At 52.4% G+C, this 23141-nt stretch overlaps 2 protein-coding genes, 1 long non-coding RNA gene and 1 other non-coding gene across 7 annotated transcripts in view; 2 read left to right on the top strand and 2 right to left on the bottom strand.

Annotated features, from left to right (window-relative positions):
• The window catches only part of LOC116827228 (uncharacterized), a 423640-nt gene that overhangs the window by 26059 nt on the left and 374440 nt on the right, over positions 1-23141 (bottom strand). The window lies entirely within an intron of this gene.
• Positions 4547-12501, bottom strand: RACK1 (receptor for activated C kinase 1). Its single transcript, XM_032784602.2, has 8 exons — positions 12289-12501; positions 10521-10692; positions 9214-9361; positions 8180-8275; positions 7496-7606; positions 6321-6461; positions 5492-5602; positions 4547-4680 (listed from the first exon to the last, which is right to left on the bottom strand). The coding sequence occupies exons 1-8, from the start codon at positions 12395-12397 to the stop codon at positions 4615-4617; spliced, it is 954 nt and encodes a 317-aa protein (XP_032640493.1). The 5' UTR covers positions 12398-12501; the 3' UTR covers positions 4547-4614.
• On the top strand, positions 13021-21779 carry LOC116827232 (uncharacterized). 2 transcript variants are annotated; one of them, XR_004374250.2, is made up of 4 exons: positions 13021-13134; positions 14873-14946; positions 16209-16445; positions 17794-21779. It is a non-coding gene; the product is annotated as an uncharacterized LOC116827232 (long non-coding RNA). The 2 variants fall into 2 exon arrangements; XR_012656912.1 differs by lacking the exon at positions 13021-13134 and adding an exon at positions 13449-14222.
• Positions 13897-14001, top strand: LOC116827234 (U6 spliceosomal RNA). The gene has a single exon (XR_004374253.1). It is a non-coding gene; the product is annotated as a U6 spliceosomal RNA (small nuclear RNA).

The following is a 23141-nucleotide window of genomic DNA, read 5'->3' as shown; positions in this document are numbered from 1 at the left end:
AGGAAAAACTCTGTCAGGGTGGTTAAGCACTGGAATAAAATGCCTAGGGAGGTTGGGGAATCTCCATCATTGGAGTTTAAGAGCAGGTTGGACAAACACCTATCAGGGATGGTCTAGAACTAGGGAGAAGGTGAACTCTTTACCTTCAAGGGATAGCAATACAAGTAGCTAGGTACAGAGTCCTACAGATCGTTCGTAACAATATCACAAAGATGTCCACATTTGTTGTGGGGGCAGGGGGGAGGCTGATTACCCCACCATCGGTCTTTCTGTAGTAATTAGATTGGTTTAATGCCTGCAGCCTCTCTTCCAGCATTTCAGAATGGTAGCCATGTTAGTCTGTATCAGCTAAAACAACGAGGCATCCTTGTGGCACCTTAGAGACTAGAAAATTATATGGACATAAGCTTTTGTGGGCTAGAACCCACTTCATCTGATGCATGGAGTGAAAATGCAGTAAACAGAATATATATTCTAGCATATGAAAATATGGGAGTTGCTTTACCAATTAGGGGGACAGTGCTAAGAAGCAAATTCAGTTAAAGTGTTAGTGAGCATCAGCTGTTCTATCTGAATATTCAAGTTATCTGCATAAATAGCCACTCTTTTTTTTTTTTTTTTTTTTTTTTTTTTTTAATCTTACTGAATTCTTGTCTTCAACCACTCCCCCTGGTAACAAATTCCATAGGCTAATCCCACGTCGTGCAGGAAGAGTGTGTCCTTTTTAGCAGTTGTTCACTGGCCACCTTTCGTTTTCATTGAATGCCTCCTTTGCTCTTGTCTTATGAGACAGAGAGAACAGAAACTCCTGCTCTCCTTCCTCTAACCAGACCCATACTGTATAGACTCTTATCATGTCTCTTTTCTAAAGCTCTGTCTTTTCAGTCTCTCGTCACGGGAGAGTTTTCTGGACACCGGATGAGCCTCATCGCCGTTCTCTGAATGCGTCCCCTCCAATCCTGCAATGAAATGGACCCATATTTTAAAAGGAAATGTTCTGCCCTGAATTACTTATGAAGATACTTAACATTTAACACAGTGATTCTCAACCAAGGGTACGTGTACCCCTGGGGGTACATAAACTCCTCTAGATATTTGCCTAGTTTTACAACAGGCACCATAAAAATCACTAGCACAGTCAGTACAAACTAAAATTTCAGACAGACAATGACTTGTTTATACTGCTCTATAGACTATACACTGAAATGTGAGTCCAATATTTATATTCCAATTGATTTATAATTATAGGGTAACAATGAGAAAGTCAGCAATTTTACAGTGATAGTGAGGCTGTGACCCTTTTGCATTTTTATGTCTGATTTTGTAAGCAAGTTGTTTTTAAGTGAGGTGTCCTTTGAGGTACACAAGGGAAATCAGCCTCCTGAAAGGGGTATAGTGAGCCACTGATTAACAAAAAGGAGGGCAGGGGGGTTGGTCCTCAATTTTTTTCATCCAGTAGAAAAACCCATTTTTCAATTGTGTTTGGGGGGCAAATATTTTTAACCAAATAATGGAAAAAACCCAACAAGAAATGTTAGAAATTGTCACCAAAAAAAGTGGGGGTAGGGGAGGGCACAGAAAGAAATCATTGTATGCCAAAGTCTTCATGTGAAAAATACCAAACCAACTCTAGTGTTAACTCTTTGCTCTTCATGTCCCTTCCAACGTTGTGTCTTTGCCCAGCTACCCCAGGTCTCTCCCCAGGCCAGTCCTTGATGCAGGAAAGTGCTTAAACATTTGCTCGCATCCTGACAGCAATGAGATTGAAGCATGTGGTTATCTTACATTTTGCTCAAGTACTTTCCTAAATCAGCCCAATGCTGATACAAGTTTGCCAGGTCTCAGAGGGGCTGATCCAGACTCTGGGCCGTGCCATATTTTTTCAGCAGTGAGACTGCAAGTGAAAGTCAGCCCCAGCCGCTGTGGTTGCTGCCCTTTCCTCTCCCTTTGCATGCGGCTCTCTTGTTTTGTCTCCTCTGAAAACAGGACTGGACATTTAACCGCAACAGCTCCACACCGTCTTCCCTAGCTTCTCTTGTCCCCTGTTATGACCATATTTGATACCATCTAAGGGCTTGGCTACTCTTGCAAGTTAGAGCGCATTAAAGCAGCCCCGGGTCCCAAGGTGTTCACCCTGGCAAGGCATGTAGAGCGCCTGGGCTCCGCAGCTGGAGCGTTCCTGGTGATCCACCTCCATGAGAAGCATAAAGCTTGCTGCACCCTGGCTGAAATGCCGCAGCATCAGTGTGAACGAGGTGTTGCATTACCACGCTGTGATTGGCCTCCGGAAAGGTCCCAGGATCCCCTGAAGTCACGTTGCCACTCTTCTTGTTTTGGAATCAGCTACAGGAATGTGGCTATCCCCTTTCAAAGCTCTGTTTCTGACAGCCAGCATGCTTACCTGCTCCGGGACAAAGCAAACCATTAGTGTGAAATGCTGCTTTTGTGAGTTTGCGTGTGGAGGGGGGATCTGCTGCTGTCTGAACTTACAAGACAGCATGCTGACATGCTCCCCCCCATTTAAAAAGCACATTGCAGCCACTTGCACACTGGGATAGCTACCACAATGCACTACTCTTTGTGGCATTGCAAGGGCTGCTAACGTGGCCACGCCACTGCGCTTGCAGCTGACAGTGTAAACACAGAGCAGCATTTTCCCTGCTGTGGTCTCTGAAGGCTGGTTTAACTCCCCGCGCTTTGCAGCTGCAAGTGTAGCCAAGCACTAGGAAGCTGCCAGACAAGGGAGTGGTTATAATGAAAACCTTGTTCAGTATTTTACCTTTCAGCTGCTTTCCCCTCATTTTCTGAGGAATTTTAATGGTGTATCTGACAGGGGGCTAAGCAGGTTGGTCTCTGCATACCAAACCACAGACCTTGTTTAACTATTTCATGGTTGCAGTGTTGTTACAGCCAAACTGGTCTCAGGGATTACAGGCGAAGTGGGTGAGGTGATCTCCTTTACTGGATCACCTTTGGCAGGTGAGAGAGACATGCTTTCAAGCTTACACTGTGCTACTCTTCATCTCTGGAAAAAGTACTCCCTTTTCCAGACCTGAACACAAGGCAGAATAGATAGCATAAGTAGTTAGCACCCAATCTAAGGCCCCATTCAAGGTGAAATGACCCGTTAACACCCCTCCAGTCATAGGACAGGACAGGAATTAATAGATTACAGATTGAAGTTTTCAGCAGTAGCCCTGTTAGTCTGTATCAGAAAAAAAAAAAACAAAAAGAGGAATCCTTGTGGCACCTTAGAGATTAACAAATTTATTTGGGCATAAGCATCCATGGGCTAAAACCCACATCATTCATCAGATGTATGGAGTAAAAGATAAAGCAGCAGGTATAAATACAGGAAAGGATGGGGGTTTGCTTTACCAAGTGGGAGGTCAGTCTAACAAGATAAATCAATTAACAGCAGGATACCAAGGGAGGAGAAATAACTTCTGCAGGGGTAAGAGGGTGGCCCATTACCGACAGCTGACAAGATGTGAGTAACAATAGGGAGAAATTAATATCAGGGGAAATTAAGTTTAGGTTTTGTAATGACCCAACCACTCCCAGTCTTTATTCAGGCCTAATCTGACAGTGTCCAGTTTGCAAATTAATTCCAGTTCTTCAGCTTCACGTTGGGGTCTGTTTTTGACATTTTTTTGTTGAAGAATTGCCATTTTGAGGTCTGTAATTGAGGGACAAGGATTGAAGTCCACCTCCTTCCATGTGAAAGCAGCACCAGTCCAACACTTGAAAATCCCACCAGGTGGAGGGTTCCCAGTTTTGACTGGACAGATTTCATCACAGGACAGAAACTTGCATTAAAACAGAAGAATGGCCAGACTAGGTCAGACCGATGGTCCATCCAACCCAGCCAGTACCCCAGGGGGCATGAACAGAACAGGTAATGATCAAGTGATCCATCCCGTCACCCATTCCCAGCTTCTGGGAATTAAAGATTCATCTTTAATTGCTGGAGACCCCAGGTCCGCCTCTTGCTGCTGAGACCACGCCCCTTTCACTGCTGACTCCTCCCTCCTGTGGCCCAGCCAGGGTGGGGACCTGAGAGTTCAGTTGGGGCAGGCTGGGTGGTTGGAGGAAGGGCTGAGAGCTCTGAGTCCCTCCTCTGGTCCAACTCTTCCCTGCAAAGCACCACCCCCTTGCAGCCCTGAAATTGGAAAAGCTGTGCTCTTGTGGGGAGATTTTTCCTCAAGAGCCCCCCAACCCACCACTGCCCCCACCTCTTTAGTGGCATGAGGTTTGGGGAGACAGCCTCCCCCAGCTTCCATTAGCACTGCTCATGCCAGTCGTCTAGCTGCAATTTTAGATGCCTGAAAATCCTCTCCCCTTCAGCTTCACAATGCTAAGTGCAACGAAGGCGAAACACCTTTACAAATCCGGGCCTACGGGACTTGCTCAAGATCTCTGGCACAGCAAGGATTGGGCCCCAGGGACTCGAACCTGGGGCTAGGTCCATAGGCACTGGGCCAGGCTTCCAGCTCTTGCACACAGGCCCCGTATGGCAAAGATGACACCCAAACAATCCCCAACCTCCAAAATGTATTTTTTATTGATTTTATTTTTTTTACACAAAGGCAGGCTGGGTCCTGCGGGCGGCTCTCATCTGGTCCCGATGGTGACCTGCCAGACGCGGACCAGGTTATCTGTGTATCCAGCAAACAGGGTCTGGGGAGACAGAAAAGATGTGTCAGCTACAGCAAGCCTGGGGACAGATCAGCCCCCAGGAGAACAGCCAGGCTGAGGGCCAGCGTCTGGGAGGGGCTCAAGCTCCCTTGCCTGATGCCAGTGCCCAGCTGGGAAAGTGGTGACAGGGTATGTTAGGGGGCAGGGAAAAAGGGCCGGACCTCAGCAGATCAGCGACACGGGGGGATGGGGCTCTGGGGAGAGCCAGGATGCTGACGGGTATGGAGGCTGGGAGGAGTTGAATCTTGGTGGGAAGGGGGCTGAAGGCAAGGGGTCAGGTCTCTTGCGGGGGGGGGAGAAGCAGCAGTGCTGGAGGGTAGGGAGGCTGGTGGAGACAAGAAAGAGGTGATGTTGGAGGGGCTGAATCTCTTGCCAGGAGAGGGCTGGAGGCTAGGCTCCATGCTGGACAAGGGGCTGGACCATGGGAAGGATCGGGATGGTGGCAGGGACAGAGGCAGAGAGACCTCAGGTCTCCTGGCAGGGAGGACGACAAAGGCGAGGCCCCGGGAGGTATCAGGGCTGTTGTCAGTGCAAGGAGGAGCTTGGGTGCTCATGGGCACATCTGCCCTCCCATGGGGCGTGAGAACGGGATCACCTTTCCATAGGCTGAGCTGAGAGCGGGTCCCTTGGAAGCCTCTGCCCCCCCGGGCCAGTGATGAGGATGCCTAGGGCACCTCCGCCCCCACTGAAATATTGGCCCTGGCCCCTTAAGAGTCTGCCCTGGTGCTGATTCCCCCCCCCACCCCCACCACGTGAGGGAGGCGGGATGTTAAAGGGCCCATTCCTCCATTACCTGTCCATCCGCGGACCAGGCCAGCGAGGTGCACTGGGGCGGCTCAGCTTTGCTGCTGGTGCTGATCACCTCCTGCTTCAGCTCGTCCACGATGATCTTTCCCTCCAGGTCCTGCGGGAGAGAGGGGAAAAGTCAGAGAAAGGACCCCCACCCCCCAGGAGGGCCATGGACCCCCTTCCCAGCCATGCCCACGCCAGGATGGGTGCTGGGAGCTGGCTCAGAAACAGCCTCTGGATTTCAGCACGGAGATGCAGTCAGATGGCATGATGTTTCATCACAGCATGGCCTCTTGGCCCTCATCATCCCTGGGGGGCTCCAGACCCACACACTCCACAGTATGGCCTCACCCCACTTCTCCTAGGGGCTCCACCCCCACAGATATCAGAGCACGGCCCCACCCTACATCCCACTCCCTGTGGGGGACTGCAGATTCGACAGGGCCCAGAGATCACTACAGTGGAGGTATCTCCCCTATGGGAAAACCCAAGACCTAATTCCTGGGGCTGAAGTGACCTATAAGGGTGCCCCCCCAATGGAAACCCCAGGCCAGGTCCCCTACAGAAACCAGCAAGGAAGGCAACTCTCTGGGTATGCCCGATAGAAAAGCATAAGCTCTGTTCCCTTTCTAAAGGAAGCACAGCAGACACGGCTCCCAGAGGTGTCGTATCTACACACACCTGGTCCCTACAGAAAGGAGACATGGAGATAGGGAATTCCAGGGGAGTGGCCCCTAGAAACCCCAGGCCGTGCACTCTGTATAAAAGGGAGCACACAGGGGGGTGAAGTCCCCTGAAAGGCCCACCCCCACCCAGCGGGGGCACCTGCTCACCCAGATCTTGATGCTAGGCCCGGTGGCAGCGCAGAGCCAGTAGCGATTGGGGCTGAAGCACAGGGCGTTGATGATGTCACCACCGTCCAGTGTGTACAGGTGCTTGCCCTCGTTCAGGTCCCACAGCATGGCCTGGCCGTCCTGGGGGAAGAGAGAGTGTCAGACGGAGAGAGTCCCTCCTGCACCGCACCCCACAACCAACCAGCCAGCAGCCTGCAACTTGTACCAAGGAAATAACACTCCTTGGGGGTCAGGCAGCAAACTTTTAACCTGTGGCACCCCCTGCTGCAGGATAGCACTGAGAGAAAGGGTAACTAATATTTATTACTGCCGGCTATGTACTTCCCTGATGCCCAAGGACAGGCCCTGCACTGAGAGACTCAGAGATGAGGAGAAAGGGAGTAACAAACTGCTCAGATTCAAAACCAACAAGGTTCCCCTTAGGCAGAAGTGGGGCCACGTGGACTGAGGCAGGAGCTCAGAGTGGCTGTCCGGTGGCTTTGTGAGACTCTGACAGGGTAGAATGAGATTGGAAGCAGTGGTAGAGGGGAACAGGCAGGATCAGGGTGGTTGATCACACAGAGCTCTGATGGTGGTTGCAAAAAACTGGAGTTGGAGCCAATGTTGGTCAGGGAGTCAAGAAGGGTCCAGAATATGGATCAGACCAAAGGACGAGGAAAGGGGAGTTTAGTAGCAGCACGGTGAAGGGATCAATAGCGTGTGTCTGGCTGTGCGGGCACAGAGGATGCTGCTGTGAATGACAAGGGAGTCCTCTGCCCCCCAAAAGCTCATAATGTCAACAGAACGCATGAGATGACAGGTGGATACAGACACAGGAGCACACAGAAGCAGTGATCTAAGCACAGCAGCTGCCTCAGCACTAGTATCCAGATGAGCTGGGGTGAATCCCTGTCAGCCCAGGGAGAGCTGGGCAGGGGCAGCTCAGAAACAGCCTCTGGGTTTCCGCACGCAGACGCAATCAGAAACTCAGTGGGTTTCATCATAGCTCAGCCCCGTTCTGATAGGCTGAGAGAGACAGACAGACAGACAGAGGATGTCCCCCAGCCTGCCGGTGGGGGTAGCTCAGCCAACCTCGATCCAGTCCTGCGGTCCATCCCCTGCCCCCCCAAGCTTCCCAGTCCCGGACCCCCACTGGAACCGGGCTGGGGACAGACCTTGCCACCGGAGGCGCAGAGGGAACCGTCGGGGGAGACCGTCACGGTGTTCAGGTAGCCGGTGTGCCCGATGTGGTTGGTCTTCAGCTTACAGTTGGCCAAGTTCCACACCTGGGGGCAGGAGAAGAATGTCACGTGATCAGCAGAGTGCGTTCCAGGCCAAAAAGAAATCCACGGATCATCCAGTTGGAGCTCCGGCATCTCCCAGGCAGGCAACCAGTCGAACCCCCAAAGCATGGAACTTTAGGAACCTCCCCACCCATCCAAGTTTTTACGGCACCCAGCAGCACAGCAATGGGGCGCCTGCTTCTTCAGAGACCAAGCCACCCAGAAGGCAGGATGCCAGCGCCTCAAGGACAGGAGAAACAGCTGCGGAGACGAGACACGAGTCCCCCGGCACTGAAATGCCCCCTTTACCATCCAGAAACAACCAAGAGCTCATCCACCCCCAGCCTATCCCCTGGCCCTAGGGAAACCTAGGAATTGTGGGACAATGCAAATTCCCAGGTGTCCCTGTGCCGATGCTCCCTGTCCCAGACCCAGCACCGCTGGGAGCGGAAAGAGAAATGATCAACAGCCCAGGCCGAGACCGCATCAATGGTCTGTGCCCTTCCCCGCTCCAAGCAGCCCCGGGCCAGCAGGGGGACCCCGACCCACTGAAGTGCACCGCGGCCTCAAACCCACCTTCACCAGCTTGTCCCAACCGCAGGAGACGATGATGGGGTTGCTGCTGTTGGGGGAGAAGCGGACGCAGGACACCCACTCCGAGTGGCTCTCATCCTGGGGAGAGGAGGGAAAGGAGTTGGAGGAGAGAGATCGGAGACCAGGGATCTCTCACTCAACCTAGAGCTTCGCTCTCAACCCTCCCCTCATCTCCCCACACTTTGGGGGCTCCACCCCACCAGCCCTAGGTTCACAGCCTCTCACCGCCAGGGCTCTGCTGACACCCCCACTCCCCCCATATGAGCTGCTCCTCGAACCACTGGCCCAGGGCTCTGCCAGCCCTCCCTGCATCCCATCATAATTGCAGGACATGTCGTCAGGCCCTGGGTGGGGGTCAGCAGACGTGTCAGATCTAATCATCGGGACTGGGGGGGGCAACACAGAGCCCTGGATCCTCTGCCAGCTGGGAGCAGGACCAGTTCCCAGCAGGGGACACACACAAGACAATTGCAGAGATGCTTCTAAATTAATGTGTGGGAGCCCAGGGACTGTTACTCCAGCTTAACTCAGAGGGGTTTCCCCAAAGACCCAACGAGCATTTCTTCCACGAAGGCCCCTCCTGCAGAGAGGAAAGGCCCCAGATCCCATTCCCCAGCCCTTCTGAGCCAACTGTTTTCCAACCACCCCCTACTCTGCAAGACTTCGGAGGCCCTTCTCGCCCCCGCAATGACCAGAGCGGCAGGTTCACATTCAAAATGTTAGTGGGTTTTTACCACCACCAAACCCAAAGAGAAACAGCCAGAAGCATAGGACAGGAAATCAGGATGCCTTGGTTCTATCCCTGACTCTGGGAGGAGGGAGACCTAGTGGGTTAGAGCGGAGTGGGGCTGGGAATCTGGACTCCTGGGTTCTATCCCCGGCTCTGGTAGGGAAGCAGGATCTAGTGAGTTAGAGCAGGGGCCTGGGGATCAGGACTCCTGGGTTCTCTGTCCCTGACTCAGGGAGGTGATTGGGGTCCAGGGCAGATGCCTGGCCCACCCCATCCTATGTCTCACCTGCACCGTGTACTTGCAGACACCCAGGGTGTTCCAGAGTTTGATGGTTTTGTCCCGGGAGCCTGAGACGATCTGGCGATTGTCGGATGAGAAGGCCACGCTCAGCACATCCTTGGTGTGGCCCACGAAGCGGCGGGTGGTGGTACCTCTGCAAGGGAATAGACTCCCCATAATCCCTCCCAGGCCAGCTACGCCGGTCTCCTTCCGGCTAAGAGCAGGTCCTGTTCCCAAGCCACCCAGAGAAAAATCCTCTTTAAGCTCCACAGAGAGGAGCACTAAGGGCGGCAGCCAAGTGACTGGGGATCCCACTGAGACAGAAGCACATGCCAGGAACTAGCCAAGACATTAAACACGGAGGGGGACCCAGTATTCAGCAGTGGAGGCAGCTCAGCCAGGTAAAAAAGGGGTGGATCCGAGGAAGAACGAGAAAAGGTATTAAGACAAAGGATTGTGATGTCACGGGGGATAAAAGCCAAGAGACAGCGCAACACTTCCCTGTCTCTCCCGCTGTCCCATCATAATTGCAGGACATGTCTTCACACCCCTGAGGGATCAGCAGACACATGTCAGATTTAATCATTGGGACTGAGAGGAAAGGGAGGGGTGCCTCAAAAAATCCAGATGCCCCAATGGCTGGAATCAGGGGTGATTGACCACTGGGTACATCCAATCCTGGGCCCAGCAGGAAACTATCCCACAACTTTGTGGTCTTAGAACCTAGACTGGCCATTTCCCCGCAGCAGCGTCTCAACCTTTTTAGGTGAAAGACTCCTGATCTGATGTCAAAAACGTTCGTGGCCTCCCTGACGTTGACTATGAATGAATAAATAAAAGGTCGGTGATGACACGGCTAAGCCTGTATAAATGATTGATGTGTTTCCAGAGATCCACAGAGACCACTTGACTTGAAAGGGGAAGGGTGTGTAGGGGAGCAATCTTTTGTTTTGCTTTAGGTTAACGTGTCAATGCCTCATGACACCCCTCGACTGCCTTTGATGACTCCCACCAGAGGTTGTGATCACCCATTTCTGAAACGCTGCCCTAGGGCACCATTAAGAGGTGCCACAACAAGCCAAGCGGCTCTAGGTAGGCATCCAGTCCCCCTCCCTGGCACGCCAACCCCTCCCCACTAAGAGGAGCTGCGATGGGCAGGAGAAACAGGCCACGGGGCTGAGAGGAACCCGTCTGACTCTGTCACCCATAGGAACCCTCTCTCCTCCCACCCTCCTTCACACAGGCTCTCGCTCTGCCAAAGAAGCCCATCTGAGGTCTGTGCCACACCCCCCCACCCCCGATCCATCACTTACGTGGTGAGGTCCCAGAGCCGCAGGGTGCCGTCCCAGGAGCCGGAGAGGGCAAACTGCCCGTCGGAGGAGATGACCACGTCGCTGACGAAGTGCGAGTGGCCGCGCAGGGCGCGCTGCGGGATTCCGTAGTTGGTCTCGTCCCGTGTCAGCTTCCACATGATGATGGTCTTGTCTGCGTGGAGGGTGCAGGGAGTCTAAGTCGGCTAGTCGCCTCCCTAATGGGCATTTCCTCTCAAGGAGCGGCATGACAGCCCTGGGAAGGGGAACTTGCCATTCCCACGCAGGCCTGGCATGGCCCTATGACCATTTCCCCCTCCATGCCATCCTGAGCCCCTAGGGGCTGTCGCACAGGAGACTGGTCTCTGTGGCCAGTGCCCAGAGCTAAATACACCCCAGCCCCTTGGCCGGCCAGCCAGTGCCCCCAGCCTGGGGCTAGATCCAAACCGGTGCTGCTCAGAGGAGAAAGGCCTCATATGCCACTTCATCCCCCACACAGCAAGTCACCCCCTAACCTGGAGCCTGACAGTCCTGTATCCCATTCCTTGGCCCCCTCTCCATTTATGATCAGATGAGTATCAACTACAGGAGAAAGACCCAACCATCCCAGCCCCCACCCTGAACCAGCCAATGTCCCGTCCTTATTTATATAATCATGGGCCCAGCCCTGGCTCCCACAGTCCAGGCCTTTGCTCACGCTCCTTCCCGGCACCCCCTCATCATTGCAGGACATGTCATCAAAACCCGGGAGGGTCAGTGGACGAGCCAGGTCTAATCATCAGGGCTGGGGAGAGGAGGCGTCGAGCAGCTCAATGGCGGTACCAGAGATGGATGCTGATGCTGACAGGGATGCCCACAGGGACCCACATGCAGGGCGGGGGGAAATGTGCCTGAGGAGAGCTTCCAACAAACTGGGTCCTTACTTACGGCTCAAGGTGGAGGGGGCCGAGCTTGGAAAGCCCCAACATTGCCCCTGTGGCCTTGTCACAGGCATGTCCGCCCCCCTCTTCTACTGAGTTACTCCTCCCCCCATAGGATTTAGGCCTGAGACCCCTTCCTGGCTTCCTGCAATGGGCCCCCTCCTATTTATCTACCTTACATGCCAGGTATCCAGGCGCCTCTCACTGGGTTCCACCCTCCCAATCACCCCCATGAGGTGGGGTAAGCGCCCGTCCCTGCCAGGGAAACTGAGGCCGAGGGGGGCGGCCCTGATTTTCTGAGATGCTCCCAAGATCGAGAGGTCACTGGATAGCCCTGGATGGAAGTGCCCCAATAGGAGTGAGAGAATTACCCCTCCCCCCCACAGCGTGTTATTCACCCCAACCCCCCCCATATCACCCCTCCCAACACTCTCTGTACCTCCCTCCCCCCCCAGGTCACCCAACTCTGTTGCTCCTCCCCCCGTCAATAGTGCAGCCCTGCCCCCTCCCCAGATGACACTGTGCCTCCCCCACCCCTGGATGGCTTAGCCCCCCGCCCATGCTGGGCATGGTCCCTCCCTTGCCCACCCACGTATGAGAATTGGTGCTCTTCCCTCCTCCAGCCAGATGGGATCTTCTTCCCACTTCCTCCCCGCCCCCCCGGGGTCTACTCGAGCATGGTCTCTCCCCCACCCCCACGCCCCGCGCTTAGAACCTGCCAGCACGCTCCCTAGGTTCCATTCTCCCCCGCACCGTGAGCGCGGCCTGACCCCAGCACCCGCTACGAGATGGTTTCTCCCACTCCTCCCCCCACCCGCGGAGGGGCCGTTGGTCTGGCCCGCGCCGCTCACCGCGCGAGGCGGACAGGATCATGTCCGGGAACTGCGGGGTGGTGGCGATCTGGGTCACCCAGCCGTTGTGGCCCTTAAGGGTGCCGCGCAGGGTCATCTGCTCCGTCATGGCGGCGGCGGCGCGGGGGGCTCAGCTCGAGCAGGGAAGGAGGATGGAGATGGATTCGGCGACAGCCCCAACCTCCCCTCTCGCTCAGCCAGCGGCCCGGAGAGAAAGGACGCGCCGACGTCACCCGGAAGCGGAAATAGCCTTCCTTGCCTCCCACCACCGTACGGCAAGATGGCCGCCGGCAGGTGAAGAAACAGGTCACAATATGGCCGCGGCCTTGTAGCCATTCAACTCGGGGAATCCCAACGGCGCCGACAGCGGGACGCCCTATGGGAAGAGCTGTTCCCTCCTTGCCCCGCCTCCTGCCGTGACGCAGCTTAGTCCAGCCCCGCCCCGGCCGTCGTTGCGGTAGAGAAGCTCCGCGGTGCAGCCACGTGTCGGGTCTGCTGCGAGTGTCTCCCAGTCCGGGTGACTCTGCTGCGGGCGCAGCTCCTGCGGGGCCGGCGTCAGCCGCTGCTGGGGGGGGGCGAACTTCTGCCCCCGCCCCCCCGTGCAGAGGGACCGCTCCGCACGGAAGCCAGCGGCCGCACAGGCAGCGGGGGGCGCCTGGGGGAGGGGGTCCGAGCCTTGCAGGAGCCCGAGGGGGATCGGGGGGGGGGGGAAAACCCAGGAACCCCCTGCAGTGCTTCTGCGATGGGGCTCAGCCCCCCCTGCGCCCCCGCGTGGTGTGTCACAGGTCCCGGGCGCACCGCACTCCCGCGTTGGTTCCCATCGAGCCAGCTGCCCGGGATTACAAGGTAGGAAACCAAACTACTAGCCGAAAGTTTATACCAAGCAACCCCTCGCCCAGTGTCTCTACTCCCCACCCAGGGCAGGTGGAAAGACCCAGGATCCCCGCTGCCAGCGCGGCTCTCCCCAGGAATGCACTGAGCAGGTTCACACTTAGCACAGGCTTCCCAATGTCTAGGCTTGCCAGTCCTCCAGGATTGTCCTGGAGTCTCCAGCAATTAAAGATTCATTTCCAATTAAAGAGTGTCCTTTGATGAAAACTCCAGGAATATGCCCAATCAGAATTGGCAGCACCACCCGTGCCTAGTCACTGCAGCAACTCTGTGTCTGCTGTAACCTACTGAGGTGCTGCAGGAGACTTAATTCAGTGAAACAGGGACTTTCCTACATCTAGTTATATGCAGTTTGCCAATTTAGTCATTGGTTGGAAATTTGAACTGAAATGGAAACATTAATACGCACTTTAAAAGCACATACAGTGCATAATAAAATACTTGTACCTGAGAAAGTAGAATAGGTTTGAAAAATCTGAACAAAGAGGAGCTTCCTCTTACAGCTGTTGTTTTTTTGACATTGACTTATTGTTTTTTGGCAATGTTGGCTAACCTCATAATTTAAAATTATGATTTGTAAGCAAGGTCCGAATGAGCTCTCCTCTGACAGTTAGTGATGAACCAGGCTGAGCAGCAATGGGGAGCCATGTGGGGGCCTGAGCAGACTCCTGTCCAGTGTCCCTGCCCTCTAGGCTTCCTGCCCAGGGCGGGTGGAGGGTTCACAGTTCCTGCACATATACTAAAATTGGAACGATACAGAGAAGATTAGCATGGCCCCTGCGCAAGGATGACACGCAAATTTGTGAAGTGTTCCATATTTTTTCTCACAGCTGCTTGTTCGTCTCTTACCATCAGAGCCTTACGCGGATACAAAGTTTGTATCCACATCTGCACTATCCGCAAAAATGGTCCACGGATATCCGCAGATATGAAATGGTTACCCATGGATTTGCAGGGCTCTGCTCTTCTGTGCTTGAAATACATGGGAAATATTTAGTTTTGCCATCTGCTCTGGGAAGCCATATAGATGTGCTAAATGCCTAGTAAGGAATCTATTTGTCAAAAAACATTTCCTGAATCTTTTTGTTTGTCTATATTGTTATTCACATACTTGCTGACAGGCATTTTGAAATAAATTACCAAAATAATTGGAAGTGGCATGATTATATTGTGTTGTTTTAACACCTAAAATATGCAGAATTTTAAAATACCATGTGCAGAGTTTTTAATTCTTTGGCACAGAATTCACTCAGGACCAAAAATATATAAGGTCTGGTCTAGATTACTGGTAGGTCAATATAAGCTGCCTTCCATCGATTAGCTGTGGAAGTGTTTTCATTTAAATTTGGCTCCTTTGGACGGAAGTGCCTTTCTATGCCCACCTAGTAACACCACCTCTCTGAGTGGCGTAGACTCATGGTGGATATCATTATGTTGAGGTGGTGTCAGTGCAGACACTGTGTTGCTTGCTGGGACTGTTACTGGCTTTCATGGACTGTTGCACCATGCCCCCCCACTGATAGTACGATCAATACAAGCGCTCATGGTGATGATGTGCACCGCCGACACAAGGAGCCAAATGTGTGTGCACACTAGCGATTTAAGAACTGTGATGGCTGCGTGCTGACATAAATAAAGTCGATCCAATTTTGTCGGGTAGACCTGGCCTCGCATATTGTGTTTCTTTGCTCAGAAACCAATCCAGATGCAAGTGCAGGCTTGGAAGGAAAAGATAGACCAAGGAGAGGAGAAAACAACTATCTGTAGGTATGTGTGGGGTGCATAATGGGACTGCTGCGTACTGATTTCCCCCTCTTGACGAGGGGTGTCTCTGAAGCCCCCCCACACACACACCATTTTTCCCTCTCTTCAGGTCTTTTAAGAACTCATAGAGGCTTTCTCTGATTGACAGTACACCTTCCAGGGGTTTTCTTCATTCAAGAACCAGTTTAGAACAACCCAGAGTCTCAAACTAAAGTCCATTCCAGCAACACAAAGAAAAGGTCCATACTTGGCTCTAGAGAGAGATGAGATGGGGGAGGTGATATCTCTTTTTGGACCAGCTTCTGTTAGTGGAATGTACATGTTTTCCAATACATGGAACTCTGTCAGGACCCAAAGAAGAGCTCTTGGCTCAACAGTTTGTACGTTCCACCAACAGAAATTGGTCCAATCAAAAAATATCACGTCACCCACCCTCTCCTTCTGTCATCCTGAGACCAGCACAGCTACAACACTGCAACTAACTGTGGAAGATCCTTAGCTTGTGCACTTTCTCTCACCCCCCAGGGCCCTTCTTCCATTCGGATCTGATCTCCCAAACATTCCCCGTCACTGGGGCCCTGGCACCCACTCCCAAACACAGTCACGGTTTCCCCCTGCCCCAAGTCTCCGCCTTACTCGTCTTTACTCTCCAAGCTTCCTGGTGTCATGTCCTGCTGGGTCTGCCTTCTCCCCCATGCAGTTGCCCTTCTCTTCAGTTGGGGCTTGCTCTGCAATCAGAATTGGCCTAGCTGCATACTCTGCAGCTCATGGGACAAGCTGCCCTGTTCCAGTGTCTGGCTGCACACACGCAGGAGACTTTCTCTTTTCTTTGCATGTATGTTTGCATCCGTGTCTCTTTCATCTCTGTGTGAACATTGTGATTCTTCTAATTTGTCTTGATCTTTTCTCACCTTCCTTTGGTGTCTGTCACAATAAACTGCTGCCCTTGTTGATCCGAAATCTGCTCTTTGTATCTGCATTGTTGGCGCTCAAGAGGCAGCAGAAGGAAGAATTAGGATCATCACAATGTTAACAGACATTATGACCAAAGTGGGAATCTGTGGGGAAAACACTGATCTAGTAGCATGGGGAGAGCTTCTGTCAAAAGGTCCTGTTGACATTTCACAAGTGGCAATGAAATTTTCCTGAATGTGCACACATGGCCACGGGGGTCACTGGAAATATGTTAATTTATATGTGGTGCAATGTATCATATGACAAGTTCCCTGCCAGCCCTTTTCCCTATTTGTGCTCATCGATTACAGGAGAACACAGGTGCTGAGAGACAGAAAAATACACTGGAAATTATGCAACTGCTTCAGTTTATGAAGGAAGACATGGAACTGGTGATCGATGTAGCAGAGCAAAACTTCTTGGTGGGAAGTGTGGAGAATATGCACAATGAATATGTCACCAAACCCTCCGCGGAGATTTCCCGTCTCAGCGAGCTGATTGACGAGATGGAGGGGAAGTGCCGGCAGCCAGCGAGTGAATTCCTGTAGGTGAGACCCATGATTCATGCAAGGCATTTGGGGAAGGGGTAGAGAGTGAAACTCACAAGTCATAGAGTGCAAGATTCAAACCTCAGTATGGAACTCACGTGTATTTTTTAAATTCTCTGTGTTGCTATTAATTCATTTTTCTCGTCTTGTGAGTAGGGAACTGAGACCCACAGATTAAGGGTATGTCCATGCTGCAAGATGTGACTGCAGCACACACAGACATGCCTGAGCCCCCCTCCTCTGAACTAGTTCCAATAACAATCACCACAAAGCTATGGCCATGCAGGTGTTAGCATGGACTTGCTGCTCAAATACGTACCCAGGGCAGTCAAAAATGTGTGTGGGGGGGGGGCACCCTTACTCTTTACTCTTCCTCCCTGGGCAAACCGAAAGTTAGGGTGGAATGGGGCCAAAAGTAGTCCCTGGTGGGCCCTCTTCCCAGGGCAGGTGGAGGGACCCGGTCTTCTCACAGTTGCCTGCTGGCTCCGGCCAGGGGACAGGATCTCAGAGCCTGGCCATGGTAAGAACCATGCGGGCAGCTGTGGGGAGCCGTGGCAGACCCTCCACCTGCCTTGGGTGGGGACATGGGCCAGGGGGCTGCTCTCCATGCATCCTGGGCAGGTGGAGGGTCTGCAGTTCCTCACAGCTGCCCAGGCTCCACCAGCTCCTGGCCTGGCCAAGGGGCGGGGCCTCAGGGGGGAAGACAAGGGGCAGGATCTGTGGTGAAAAGTGGAAGGGCTCCCCGCTCCTTTTCCAGTGTCACTGACCCAGGGCATGAACATATAACCTGTGCTACTGCAGCAGTTTCACTGCTGTTTTGATTGGAGCTAGCTCGATCACGTCTCCACATGCTGCGGTCGCACCTTGGATTGCAGTGTAGCCGTCCCTTAAGTGGCTGTCTGACTGTGTCTGTGGCCAAGTGCTAAAGGCAGATTTCCTGCACCTCAATCCAGTGCCTTGTCACAAGGCCAGACTTCTGTCTTCTCAAGATCATTGACCTCTGTTGTCTGGGTAAAGAACCCATGCAAAGGGTTTGGAAGGCAGATATGCTAACCACTGCAACACCTGCACAGCAGCATTAGGGTTGTGTGTAGTCAAATCCCCAGTCCAACGGCTACTCCATTCAAACACAGATCTAGTCATCATCATCAATTACTGTTGTATTTATTTGTGTTCCCAAGCAATTGTGACAGGGAAGTATGATGAACAAAGCAGTTGGGTGCAGAGGATATCCTTGAGGTCACAGTGTTAAATTATCTCGGTGTATACTCACTCATTAGCTATAATTCATGTCACTGTGACACTGAGTTCCTTTTTATACTCTTTCTCTCACTCTCTCCCCCTCTAGGACATCAGAAGCACCTTGACCAGGTACGTGCTTCCTTCTCACTCTCTCTCTCTGAGCCTTCATGATGCTGAGAAAGGGTTTGTACACACATATTCCCAGAGCATGGCACGGCGTGGGGCAGGGTTGCACTCCAGACATAAGTGCCAACCGGCAGCCAAGTGTTTTTTTGTTTTTTTTTCCTTCCACCTGCTGCCTTTACCTTAATCCCACAGGCTTTGATAGTTATTTCCTCATTGATCTGAACCGCAGGAGACTGGAGTCTGATAGGACTTCTCTCTCCTCCAGCCTCAGCTTCCCCATCTCCTGCCTGCTCATCCTTGGGGTTCGCCCCATGGCCACTAGCTCACAAACCTGCAGCCACTTGGCTCTCTGCACGTCCTGTTGAAAGAATTGCAGAGGAGAAACCTGAGGGCACCACCATGGAAAAGCAGAGCAGGAGGAGACAAGGGCAGTGCAAGGACATATCTCCTCTGGTTGGCTTTATGTGGTTATTTCACACATTGGCTTAGTGCGAGAGATCATGTCCCCCTAGTGGCCAGCCCCAGTCATGAACAACCAGCTCATGGCTCACAGCTCAAAGGAGTTACTGCTTTAAGGCAAGGGGTCGGGGCTTGTGATTTCAGGGCTGAAGCTCACACTTTAGATGCACAAGTCAAGCCATGAAGCCAGTTTTTTGGTAGAGAGGGGCCCGGGCCTAGCCAATCAGCCTGCCCCGGGGAAGGAACACAACCCCTGGGGAAGGGAGGGTAGCTCCAGGATGGGCCAGCTGGGATGCTTGGGGGGAGCACTAGGATGCAGGGAGTGCAGGAGATTTGTAGGGAATGTCTGCAGCTGGGGAATGAGGGCTGGGTGTTGTAGGGCACCCCCGTCTGGAGCGCTCAGCTGTGCCAGGTTGTGGAAGGGCAAGTACTTCCTCTCTCAGGTAACCCAGTAACTTCACTTCAGGCTCTCTTGGCACAATTATACCATCCATGGGGCTGGCTTGTTATACAACCCCCTTGACAAAATAGTCCATAACAAAAGACCCAAACACAGTCTGTTTCTCACTGCCGCGTCCCTCGATGCCCCACATGCTACACACGGATGCCTTCAACCATGTGTGGCATCTCTGTTGATTGTCTTCTGTTACCCCTGCTCTTCCCAATGAGACCCCATCCATGACAGCCCTGCTGGGAGCGTCCTCACCCCGTGAGTGCCCCTCATTCTCTCTGGCCCTCCCACGGCTCCCTCTGCTGCTGCTTCTGCCTTTAGCCCTCTGGTCCTGGCTCTCTGGCTTGGGGACCCCCAGCCAGCAAACCCTTCTTCCTGCTCTCCTGCCTTTGGTCTTCTCCAAGGTCCCAGTCACACCGTCTCTGGCAGCTCTCACCTCTGGTCCTTCTCCTGCTGCCTCTATTTCACTGGGTCTCCTCCTCACCAGTCAGTCTCCCAGCAGGTTCTCACTGTCCCTGGCACTCACTCCCAGGGGATTTCCTGCTTTCACAGCCCCTTGTCTGCTCCCTCTGCCCCTTTCCCGACTCACTCTCAGGGCTGATGGACCCAGCCTTCCCCTCACTGGAACTCCCTCCTCTAGGGCCCAGCTGCCCTCTTTTAAGCCCCATGCTGCAGTGTCCGGATAAGGCACAGGCCAAGCTCCTCATTAAAGGACCAGTGTCCCCCTATGACACTGGGTCACTGGCCACCAGTGGCTGAAGAAGTCCAGCTTCTCTGTTCAGCTGGGAATTGCTTTTAAAAAAAACCTTGTAAAAGCAATATTATTCTTCAAGCATCATCATCATTATGATCATGTTCCCATTATGCCTCTGGCATTTAGGGCAGCGATGAAGCTCCTTCACTCCCGTCTATTTCTGTCAAGTCTGGTTCAATGCACGGAGGATAGGAGCTCCATCATTGCCAGGAGGCGTTGGAGATGAATTGGCCATGTGCTTCAGATGGAAGCTGATTCCATCACCAGAATAGCAATAAGATTGACACCTGAAGGCAAGCGAAAACGAGGCTGCCCACAAACAACATGGCAAAGAGCTGTGGAAGCTGAGCTGAAAATCTGGGGCACAGCTGGGGAACCATTTTCAAGCATGGAGGTGGTTAATACTCTCCATCTCCTCCCAGGTGCTGCTGTTCAGATCCTATCTCCTGACCCTCCCCAGTGCTCTGATTTTGGTCAGCAGTGGCCCTGCAGACTTACAGAGTATTTTTTATACACATTGGCTGGTCAACGCCCGGCGTATCTCTCGCCTGATCAGTTACATCTCTCTGCTCTTTGGCAGGTCAGAAGTATACTTTCTCTGCCAGGGTCAGAGACATGGGGATGTCAGAGCCTAGAGAATCCATTTCATGAGCCTTGGAGAAAGGTATTTTCCCCCTTTCTCCCCCCAGCCGCACATCTGAGTTTGGCATAAGTGCTGACTTCTGTTTTTGTCAGTGAGTTCTTTTGAAGAGGTGAGGGGATGGGGGGGAGGGCACTCTGCCAGTTTTGGGAGGAGGCTATTTTCAGCATATATATATACACTACTTTCATATCCTGGTTATTGAATATGTGTCTATGTGACGTTCCTCTGGTGTTATCTGGACCAGTGCACAGGCAACGTGTGAGTATGCGGTATTGGTGTGGGTGGTGGGTGAAACTTCTCCTTCCATCATCTTCTGGCTTATCTTATCTGGGCTGGTGATCTGCTAGGTCACTCTAATCCTTGACTCTGGGAGCCAGCGTTACCCTGCTCTGCTGTGAGAACTCCCACTCCCGGGTTGTTCATGCACAGCCTCTGGCATGTAAGCTGCTCCCAGCTACATGAGTGAGCACTTTTGGCCAGCCGCTGCTTGGATTGTGCAACCAAATGACACTAGCCAATAACTCTGGTCCCAGACACAACCCTAGGAACTTCCATTTTGCAGTGGCCAGTTTGTGCTGCAAACTTATGAGTTTGTCAATTTAACAAAGAAATTGATATGTACCAGGCTTGTTATCCCAAGGGGAGTCTCTGACATGCTTAAAACCAAAAACACTGCTTCAGGTAGAATAAACAAACGTGTTAACTACAAAAGATAGATTTTAAGTGATTATAAATCATAGACTCATAGACTTTAAGGTCAGAAGGGACCATATGATCATCTAGTCTGACCTCCTGCACAATGCAGGCCACACAATCTCACCCATCCACTTCTATAACAAACCCCTAACCTGTGTCTGAGTTATTGAAGTCCTCAAATTGTGGTTTGAAGACCTCAAGCTGCGGAGAATCCTCCAGCAAGTGACCCGTACCCCACGCTGCAGAAGAAGGCGAAAAACCTCCAGGGCCTCTGCCAATCTGCCCTGGACGAAAATTCCTTCCCGACCCCAGATATGGCGATCAGTTAAATCAAAGTCAAAGCACAACAAATCCGATTTGGTCAAGTGAAATAAAAGCAAATCGTATTCTAAGCTGATCTTAACAGTTTCAGTGCCCTTACAAGCTTAGATGCTTTTCACCACAGGCTGGCTGGTTGCCCATCAGCCAGGCTCTCGCCTTTGATCAGCGCTTCAGTCACTTGGTGGTGATGTCTGTAGATGGAGGTGCAAGAGAGGAAGAGCATGGCAAATGTCTCTCCCTTTTATTGTGTCCTTTCTTCCCTCTTGGCTTTGCACCTTACCCCCCCGCCCCCCTTCAGACTCAGGTGAGCATTACCTCATCATAGTCCCAGACTGACCAAGGGAAGCGAGGGGGTGACTCTCTTGAGAGTCCAATAGATTCTTTGTTGCTGTGAGGCTGGGCTGGGTTTGTCCCATACATGCTCTGATGAGGTGTGAACTACCCCTCTGCTCTTGGATAGTTTTTCCTGGGCCTCTGCTCCTGGAGAGTTTTTGCCTGGGCTTGTTTTAAGCCATGAGGACACATTTTCAGCCTCATAACTATGTACATCAGGCCTGCATAACTCGTAAAGTGGTGAGGGCCATATTACTCCAAAGAAAACAGCTGAGGGCTGAACCCCCCTGACCCCGCCAACCCCACCCCAGCGCCACCAAACCCCCCCGAAACACAGCACCCGCCCAGCGCCTCTCCCCCTCCCCCAGCACCGCCCGCCCCACGGAAACAAACCCTCCTTCCCCAGCGCTGCCCCACCGAAACAGCGGTATTGAACTTTGGTAATATGTTATAGTGAGCCCCTAAGGTAGTATAATTAAGGTGAAAGAAAAATGTCTTTTTGCTAGTAGAATAAGATCTTCCCCCAACGTTGTAATCAATTGCCCTGTTGAATGAATGAGGTGTAACTGAGAAAGGCAGCACCTCCAGACATCTGCAACCCTTGGAGAGGGGATGGCAGCCAGACCACATCAGTAGAACAGGTCAGCCACTGACTCCTCACTTGCCTCCTCAGCCCCCCCCGCACCCTCCCCGATTCGCCTACCCAGCCCCTGCCACTGCCCGCCCGCCTCCTCAGCCCCTTCCTCCCCTGCTGCCGGTTCACCTGCCCCCCTGCCACTGCCTGCCCACTCTCCTCCTCAGCCGCCCACCCCCCTGGCTCACCTCCTCACCTCCTGTCACTGCCCACTCGCTTCTTCAGCCCCCCTCCCTCACCCACCACTTGCCTACTCACCCCCACACAGGCTGCACAGTGAGCCCGCTTACTCACCCCCTGCGGGCCGCACAGTGAGCCCACACGGGCCACACGTGGCCCAGGCCTGATGTACATCAAATTTACAACCTATAACATCACTATAACAACAATGCTCAGTGCATCATGAGCCTTCCAAAGACACCCGCCATGAAAAACTTTGCATTGGATCCCACACAACCCTATTATAAGGATGAAGATGGAGGTGCAGGGTGTTCCCCCGAGGTACAGAGTGTCACAGTCTATCATTGGTCTCTTTACTATTTTAATAATGATTCAGTTGTTATGGACTACATAATTACATTCTCCTGAATTACAGTATATTAAAATAATTGCAATCACCTAACAGTTGGCTTCACTAACATCCCAATTTAAAAAAACATTATGTCTCACTGTAGCTTTCTGGATGAAACTGTCAGCAATCTTATATACATCTAGTTCCCTGGTATTGTTTTGATGCGCGTGAAGGACAGTTACATTATTCAATTGCATCTGTCCCATTGATGATGGGAGATAATTTTTAAATCTTCTGAAACTGGAGACTGAGTTCAGGATGATACAGGCACCAGTGAGAAGGATTCTTCTGCAAATGTCTCCAGGATCTCTTTCTTGATGGGTAACAGCTAATTTGGGCACCATCATTTTGTATGTATAGCTGGGATTATATTTTGCCATGTGTGTTACTTTGCATTTAACATTGAATTTCATTGGCCATTTTCTCGTCAATTCACCCAGTTTTGTGAAATCCCTTTGTAATTCTT

The sequence above is a fragment of the Chelonoidis abingdonii genome, chromosome 12, assembly GCF_003597395.2.
Source record: "Chelonoidis abingdonii isolate Lonesome George chromosome 12, CheloAbing_2.0, whole genome shotgun sequence".
NCBI classification, from domain to species: domain Eukaryota; kingdom Metazoa; phylum Chordata; order Testudines; family Testudinidae; genus Chelonoidis; species Chelonoidis abingdonii.
The sequence above is the reverse complement of the archived record's forward strand: the minus strand, read 5'-3'. Positions and strand labels throughout refer to the sequence as shown.

Bases quoted from the DNA above. Each gene is read 5' to 3' on its own strand.
- RACK1 (XM_032784602.2), bottom strand. From the start codon at position 12,397: ATGACGGAGCAGATGACCCTGCGCGGCACCCTTAAGGGCCACAACGGC. The intron at 5,603-6,320 runs GTGAGCAGGTGC...TCTCTCCCGCAG, and splicing joins GGCCTAGCATCAAGATCTGG to GACCTGGAGGGAAAGATCAT. The intron at 4,681-5,491 runs GTAATGGAGGAA...CTGTCTCCCCAG, and splicing joins CCTGGTCCGCGGATGGACAG to ACCCTGTTTGCTGGATACAC.